At 36.5% G+C, this 8753-nt stretch overlaps 1 protein-coding gene across 1 annotated transcript in view; it reads left to right on the forward strand.

Annotated features, from left to right (window-relative positions):
* The window catches only part of nudcd1 (NudC domain containing 1), a 31287-nt gene extending 22806 nt beyond the window's left edge, over positions 1 to 8481 (forward strand). Inside the window, exons 9-10 of the mRNA XM_039678965.2 lie at positions 7635 to 7794; positions 7927 to 8481. Coding sequence (XP_039534899.2) covers positions 7635 to 7794; positions 7927 to 8213 — 447 coding nt within the window. The 3' untranslated portion in view covers positions 8214 to 8481. The remainder of the gene's footprint in view (positions 1 to 7634; positions 7795 to 7926) is intronic.
* The last annotated feature ends 272 nt before the right edge of the window (positions 8482 to 8753 follow it).

The following is an 8753-nucleotide window of genomic DNA, read 5'->3' on the forward strand; positions in this document are numbered from 1 at the left end:
TGTCAGTGTGCTTGTTTTAACAAGAGAAATAGTCGACTTTCACTAATAACACAACATAGTTAATTTACATACCACTGCATCCATATGAAGACCTTGTTCTGCAGGTTCGTCGTCGTCTTTTTCAAATCGTTAGCTCTGGCTTGAACATGTAAGGCTTGATGGATAAGTCTTCCGTTGTTGACATTTTGTTAACGTGTGAATCGTATATCTCTTATCAAACTACAATAATGGCCGAACGCAGGGAGTTGAACCGACCGTGAACTCAGCGACCTGGAGAGCGGGCGGGGAAAGACGCAACTCCTTTTTATTTAAAGATGAACTGAACTGAAAAATATCGACGTTGAAAACGTGTTGTTTATGACAATTAAAAGTAAATTACACTAAACATTTTTTAAAATATATATTAATATAGCTTTTTTAAGCAACGCAAAATTGCGCTTGTTAGCGCTGGCAGTTCCGATGACGTCACTGGCATGGTAGGACCCGCGGAACGCCATAGACAACAGCTGTAGGTCCTGTATACACAGACGAAAATGAGCGCTTTTAACGGCATGGATTACTCATTTGAGCCCGTGAGGGACAGGCCGGTAGTGTCTAACTACCACCACATGGAGGACGATCAGTTTCAGGCTTCACTTGCAGTACAGGATCGTTTGGGGGAAAGTGACTGTGGGCGCGAGCGCTGTGGAGCATAGACACAGCACGGAGACGATCTGTTGCAGAGAGGTCAACATGGACATTTATTGATCGGCGAAAAATGCATCACAATGCACCGTTCATTTCGGATGCTGTGTTGAAGAGAAACGTGTTGAAGGAGGCTATGCTGTCTCTTATGGATGTCCGAGCTGAGACGCTGGACCGCCCCATAAGTAGCAGGGTATTTTACGAATAGGCGACGGCTGGGCTAACTTGTTAGACTTTTCTCAGATTGTTTAGATTAACAGCGTACTGGCAGTTCACGCTATGGGCGAGGGTGCATTTAGGAAGGAGAATCCCATCCTTTACAGTGAACTATACATCAGGGATCTTTTCCCCCTCACCCGAATATCAAGGATTCGAGTAACGTTAACGTGATGCATTGAACTTGTAACTTGTGTAAATAAAACATTTCGTGCATTGTCAGACGTTTCATGTACTCATTGACGAAAGTACACATCTCTAAATAGTGTGTCGCTAAAAAATCTGTTTCCTCAGCCATGTCAGCGAGCCTCAGACTGTTTACAAGCTACGGCTGTTCTGCTGGTGCGGGTAGGCAACGGAGTGGCTTACCATGCCAGTGACGTAGTCGAACGTTGAAATCCAACATGGCGGCGCCCGTGTAACAAAAACAACACTTTCAATGTACCATTTTATCCCTTTTAACAAATTCTGCCATTTTAAAAATTGTACCAATGAGAATAAATAAAATACATCTGTTATCACCTTTTCTCAAATTTCAGTTCAGTTCATCTTTAAAGGGGCCTCTTCGAAACGACTTGCTCACAGAAGCACATCAGAAAAGGGGCCTGTGGAGCCATAATAATGAGGAATTCAAACCTAAGCATTGCAGTTATGCTTTATATATGATTTATATGTAAAAATGAATGATTTAAAAGCATGATATGTGGTTTACTGCTTTTTTTCTTTGCATGATTGTGTGTATGGGGTGCAATGTAACATGTATTCGTGGTTTTTCTTTTTTTTTAAAGTCTTATTTTGCATAAATTTCCCCTTTATTGTAACTAACTAAATAGTGTAACTAACTACACACTATTTAAAATGAAAAAAGTGAAATCGCAATCAACCCCCCCTTTAATATTTGAGATGAGATCTGTAGTAAATGAACAAGTAACCCATCACCTGTGACTTGAATATATATATATTTTTTTTAAACCTGCATGAATTCCGTTTGTGGAACAAAAAAATGAGATTTAAAAAAGAAAAGTAATAAAATAGTTTTGGACCTTAGAGTCTTTCAAAATATCTTTTTGTGGCACAAGGTTTTGGAATGATGCTAATTATTAAAAATTGGGCAAACTATTCGATTGATTATTTTAAAGGGGTCATTAACTGGCTTTTTTAATAAAAAAAAAATTATATTGTTGTCTGAGGTCAACTTATGACGTTCGCTTGGTTTTTACATTAAAAAAAAACATCAAAATGGATAAGTATAGTAGCCTGGATGCCAGCCCGAACCCCGCCCACAACATTTTTTGGTCGGGAAGTTCGGCCTGGACTCGATCCATTGAGGAGTAATTATGATCATTTAAAAAATGATCAGGCCAATCAAATTGCCAGGGCGGGCTTTATACGATGATGGACAGGTGATCTTCAGGGACGCAATCATTACGTTATCAAAGAGCGCTTAACTGGTTTCTCCAAAGATGACTGCAGCTGGAGAATTGAGATATAGATTTCGCTGTCGCATCTGTTATAAAATAAATCGACAGCGCATTAATTTTAATAGACAAACAGAAAACTGCAATCAAGGCATTTGTTGATCGGAAAGATATTTTTGCCGTCCTTCCTACATGATTCGGCAAAAGTGTAACTTGTCAGCTGGCTCTGACGGTCGTTAAGAAGATGGGACGTAATAAAAAGCCTGTGGTCGTTGTGGTTTCTCCTTTGGTCTCTCTCATGGAGGGCCAAGTAAAAAAAGCAACACTCGTTATTTTACTTCTAAAATAAATAAGTAAGTTCTGTAGTTGACAACAAAGTAGTTGACTTACTGCGTTGCTCTGATTGGTTGTAGGTCTCTGCGACTATCCAATTGAGTGCAGAGTTGTTGTTTTTTTCTGGTTCGGTTAAGACACGCCTTATAATCAAAGCCCTATGGAGGAGTTTCAGAGATTCTCTGACAAGAATATGAGTATGATGAAGTCAGGCTAAAGTAATAGGCTATTCTTTGGCAATTCCACAAACCTGGAAGACCTTCTGAATGTATGCAAGCAGTAGACGTATTTAGAAAGGAAAATTTAAAAGATAAAAAAGTAGTAGTAGAGAGAATCAGTCAATTAATATTTGACTGCATTTGTGAAAATGACATGTATTCAGGCTACAGTTACTTTTGTATTTTAAACTGTAATATAATCTAAATACAAGTACTTCATTTTTGGAATCTGATTACGTAATCCAGATTACAAGTAATCACTTACTACCCAGCACTGCCTCTGACTAGGGTTGGGTATCGAGAATCGAGTATCGATTGGAACCGGGACTAACTTTTTGTTTTTCCCGGAATCGTTCAAAAGTTAAAATTTCAATTCCTAGTTTCGATATTCACAGTCCGCCGAGCGGAAGAAGAAACCGCTGGACAACACCAACGAAGAAGCGTCTACCGGAAGTGTTGGCATAACCGCGCGAGTCGAACATGAGTAGCTTACGTCGGCGGTCCAAAGTGTGGCTTCACTTTTCTAAAAATTAACGAAATCTCGGCAAAATGCAAAATTTGTGACAAGTATTTGTGACAGAAGGAGTATTTCCTTCAGAAAGACCGTTGGTTAGCAAGGTTAGCTAAACGTTTTTGACCCTGCCTCTTAAAAGAATTGAAATCGAGAATCGTTAGGAACCGGAATCGAAACAAGGAATCGGAATCAGAATCGTTCAAATTCAAACAATACCCAACCCTACCTCTGACTCAAACTTCAAAAAAGTGGTATCGGTGCATCCCTAAAAACTAGCAATGAAACGGAAGAGATTATCAGGCTATGTGCACTTCGCACTGCCGCTTTGCTTGAACAAAAGGCACTATATAGTTTCATGCCAAAACAGTCTTTATCGTTTGAATTTCATAATAAAATTGACAGAATTTGAAAGCTGAGACGTTGTTCCAGAAGTGTCAAAGCCTATTGCATTTTTTTTTTGTTCATTTACCAACTAAGAACAGCATAGACTGAAAGATCGTTTCTTGGGATTTAAGAATCAATAACGGTACTTCAAAATGAGAATAGATTAAAAATGAGAAATAAGAAATCAGCTGCCTGACATGAAATGTTTAGAATTTTTTTTTTTTTTTGTGGTGGGTTCAGTGTAAATATTTGCATGCCAAGCAGGCAAGCAGAAAAAAAAACAAACTTTATTATTGAGCTCTTCACAACCACTGCATTCATGAATTAAATATGAGACTGTGTGATGTTCTTGTGAAGCAGTTCTGGCACAGCCAGGTGCCCATTTGTGGAGAGCCATACACATTTCGACCTCTCACCGAGAGACCAAACAGTAGCAAGTGTAACACTGAACATAATGAAACAGAGGTTTTAAAGGCCTTTATTTTAAGACGTGTTTCATTATATGACCTCCTGTTCTCTTTGTGTGAAGCTGTTGACGGCCTAAACGGATCAGGGGGTCTGTTACATTTGCTCTCATACATAATACAGGGAAACATTTCAGAATACCCTCATAATTGCAGTGTCTAGAGTAGTTGACTTTTTATCAAATGAGTGGAGAAAGAACTAGAACGTAAGTGATTGAAGCTCTCTTTGCAAAAGTTGTTCCAAAAGGTAGGCAGCAACATTATGATTTTAAGAAACCTAATTTTGGTTCAATTAAATTTTAGGATGTTTTGCACTTGCTCAATGAAGATACATAAATACGTCGTTCCTCTGTTTGCGATATATTACTATATTAATATATTCCTAGTCTGTGATATATTAAGTATATTTCAGTTCATGTGTCCTAGGCTTTCATTTCTTGTTTCGTTTCTGTTTCCAGCCTTGCCTGGGTATTCAATTATGCCCTTGATTGTTTTCATGGTTATGGATTAATTTCCACCTGTTCCTTGTTCAGTTCCTCCTCCTCTCATAGTATTTATAGACAGACACGTGTTTTGAGTTCTCAGATTTATGTTCTCATTCATTCTACAACAGTGGTTTATTTTCCTTTTTTCCCTAGTTTTTTGGTGATGATCCTTGATGAGTTCCTTGTGTTAAAAAAAATAAAAACAACAGAATGCATAGTCTCTCTCTACTCTCCTTACTCGCCACCACCAATGTCATAAAATGAAATTCATTTTTTAAAATGTTTTCTAAAAATAAATTAAAAAAATAAAACAAAAATACAATTAAAATGACTTTTCTATTAAAATGTAATTTATTCCTGTGATGGCAGAGCTGAATTTCCTGCATCATTTCTCCAGTCTTCAGTGGCACATGATCCTTCAGAAATCTTTCCAATAGTCTGATTTGGTGCTCAGAAACATTTTTTTTTTATTATAGATTAGGGCTGTCAAACGATTAATTGTGATTAATCGCATCCAAAATAAAAGTTTGTGTTTACATAATATTTGTGGGTGCACTGTGTATAATTATTTTTTATATATATATAAATACACTCGCATGCTTGTATATATTTAAGAAATATTTTAATGTATATTTTAATGTATATACTGTATATAGATTTAAATATAATTTATATTATAGATAAATATACATATTTTATATATAAATAATATTTTTTTCTTAAATATGCATGCATGTGTGTGTGTATCCAAATACATCCTGTAGTATAGAATAGCATTGTACATTGATAAATATCAGCAATTAAACTAATTCCAGACTAAATCTGAAAAGGGTTCTAGAGGTAATTTAGCAGCATTTAATGTCCGCATGAAAGTTAGGGCAATTTTAGGAGGCATTTGAGCATAAAGCTGTCACCACTTTGGTGTCATCATACATTTGCTTTGAATTTAATGTGCATAAAGACTAGTGAGCAAAGCAAGATGCATATTCAAGCTAGCATTCATCAAACATGTTTTAGGATAAGTGTAAAAGGTACAAAAACGTCACTTTTGAGAATTGAAATCATAATGCTTATCATTTTTAGTACAATATGAAAACTGATGTGATTCATTACTAGAGAGACATTTTAAATCATGTCTGTGATTATAATGATTGACTTACAGCTGCCACCATCTTGCATTGCTGTTGTTTACTCTCGATGGTTCAATCCTGCTGCCGTTTCAGATGAGCGCATAATGGGATCTTTTTATGAGAATATGAATGAAGATCTTTTTGTTTCTCATTTTCTGCTAGAGAGACAGCATAATAGACAGACAGTATAATGAATAATTGTACTCAAAAAATGATTAAATATCCATTCATATCCATTCTGCTTGCCAGCCTTTATTTCTCTCAACAGTACAGAGAATATCGTTTTTTTTTTAAATAAAAAAAAACAACAAGGTATAGGCAAAATTGTTCATTTTACAAATGAAGAGTTCAGATGCAAAAGCCTCTAAGTGCCATTTGAAATTTTCTTCTAAAATGATCATTTTTATCAAGCTTGTATATTTAAGTTCAGTGATTTCATTTAACTTTTTTTAACATATACATTACTGTTAAAAAGTTTGTCGTCAATAGGATAAAAAAATGCTTGTCCATTGATCAAAATTGACAGTAAAGACAAATTAAAGTTATCCTTTTTTAACTTCTTTAATTTCAACAAAGTATCCAAAAAATTGGTTTCCACAGAAAGATTAAGCAGCACAAATGATTTCAACATTGATGATAATAAGAAATGGTTCTTCAGCAGCAAATTGGCATATTAGAATGATTTCTGAAGGATCATGTGACACTGAAGATTGGAGTAATGATGCTAAAAATTGAGCTTTGCTATCACAGGAATAAATTACATTTTAAATAATTTTTACAGAAATGGGCTATCTTAAATTGTAATAATATTTCCCAATATTTCTGTTTTACTGTGTTTTTGATCAAATAAATGCTGCCTTGGTGAGCATAAGAGACTTCTTTCAAACACATCTTAAAGGAGTACTTCACTTTTAAAAAAAAAACTTTTGCTGATAATTTACTCACCCCCATGTCATCCAAGATATCAATGTCATTCTTTCTTCAGTCGAAAAGAAATTAAGGTTTTTGATGAAAACATTCCAGGATTTTTCTCCATATAATGGACTTCAATGGGAACCAAACGGTTCAAGGTCCTAAAGACGGTTTCAGTGCAAACTGCAAACTGTTCAATGGGCTTTAAACGATTCCAGACGATGAATAAGGGTCTTATCAAGCGAAACGATCGCTCATTTTATAAGTCGTTTTATATCGTTTTATAAGTTTCAAATGGTCGCCTTGCTCTGTTCTGTGATGCGCCTTCGTGACTCTCCTGTTCAAACTCGTTTATCAAAATGAACAAATCTTTTTTCGTGTCATTTGGTGCATTCAACGAACAAAATGAACGAGTTGACTCGGGAAAAGATTTGTTCATATCGATTAACGAGTTCGAACAGGAGAGTGACGAATCCGCATCACAGAACCGAGTCGACCATTTGAGCTTATTAAACTTTTTTTTTTTTAAATGAGCGATCGTTTCGCTTGATAGACCCTTATTCATCATCTGGAATCGTTTAAAGCCGTTTGCAGTTTGCACTGAAACTCTCATTTGGACATTTAACCGTTTGGTCCCCATTGAAGTCCATTACATGGAGAAAAATCCTGGAATGTTTTCTTTAAAAACCTTAATTTCTTTTCGACTGAAGAAAGAATGACATGGATATCTTGGATGACATGGGGGTGAGGAAATTACCAGCAAAAGTCTTTTCAAAAGTGAGCAACCCAAAACTTTTAAGCGGTAGTGTTTTAAAATAAAAATATTAGACACACAGAAAGTTTTGAGTTATTTACATGCCTTTTCTTGACCTTTAGGTGAGCCTAGGAAGCCACCAGTTCCTTTTCTCTGTGAATATTGACCCCTCTGAGATGCCCGCTTTCTGCCTACGACACGATGTCGATGCACTGCTCTGGCAGACCCGTACAAACCAGGACAACAATATATGGGAGCACATTTCTACTTTTAATGCACTCGGTAGGACAAGTTGTTTCTGAACACCTTGAAATGTCTTAAAAGCTTTAAAACTTCCTTCTTATTGTGATTTTACCATTTTGCTCTAAAACTGTTCTTATGAATCTTCATTCTTTCACCTTATCCCACATTTAGGTTATGTTCAGGCTTCAAAACGTGATAAAAAGTTTGCGACCTGTGCCCCCAACTTCTCCTACGCAGCTCTTTGTGAGTGCCTCCGGCGTGTCTTCATTTACCGTCAGCCTCTGCCGGTCGACACGGTGCTCTTCAACCGGAAACAAGGTAGGCAGGTCGGGCAGGTCGCCAAACAACAAGTAGCCAACCTGGACACCAATGACCCCGTACTTGGATTCAGAGCCACTAATGAGAGACTGTTTGTCCTGACTGCCAACAACCTGTTTGTGCTGAAAGTGAACAATTAAGATTCTGCTGGATGAATTGACACTTCTGCTCCAGGGTTGGTCGCTGATCATTTGATTTCAGTGGTGTACATTCAACTTATCCAAGTACACCGCTGTCATATTTCAGGACTGAGTTGGTATGAAATTCTCCATTGTGTCTGTTTTTGTGTGTTAGTATGTAAAATAGCACACTCATATGCTCCTCCAGAGACACAATCTAGAGCATGAATGTTACATTGCATTCCATTAGAATGTATATACATAAAATAAATAAGCATCTGTAAGACCATGTCTGTTTTTTTGCCATGCCTGTGTTTTTCAACATTTTGAACACAATCAGCACAAAAGTTAAAGATTTTACATTTTTCATTGTTTTGTTCCCAGCAGACCACGACCCCATCAGAACAAACATTTTTTTTAATAATGTAATGTTATGATAACATCGTCTTTGTTAAATGTTACATGTACTTAATATAGTAATAACTATATATTATGCATAATTACATACAAGTAACTCTAATTCTGTCAGGCGCTGTGTAGGCTGTAGTAAGCTCATGATCA

This window comes from Pimephales promelas, chromosome 18, assembly GCF_988280905.1.
Source record: "Pimephales promelas chromosome 18, fPimPro1.hap1.1, whole genome shotgun sequence".
In the NCBI taxonomy this organism is placed as follows: domain Eukaryota; kingdom Metazoa; phylum Chordata; class Actinopteri; order Cypriniformes; family Leuciscidae; genus Pimephales; species Pimephales promelas.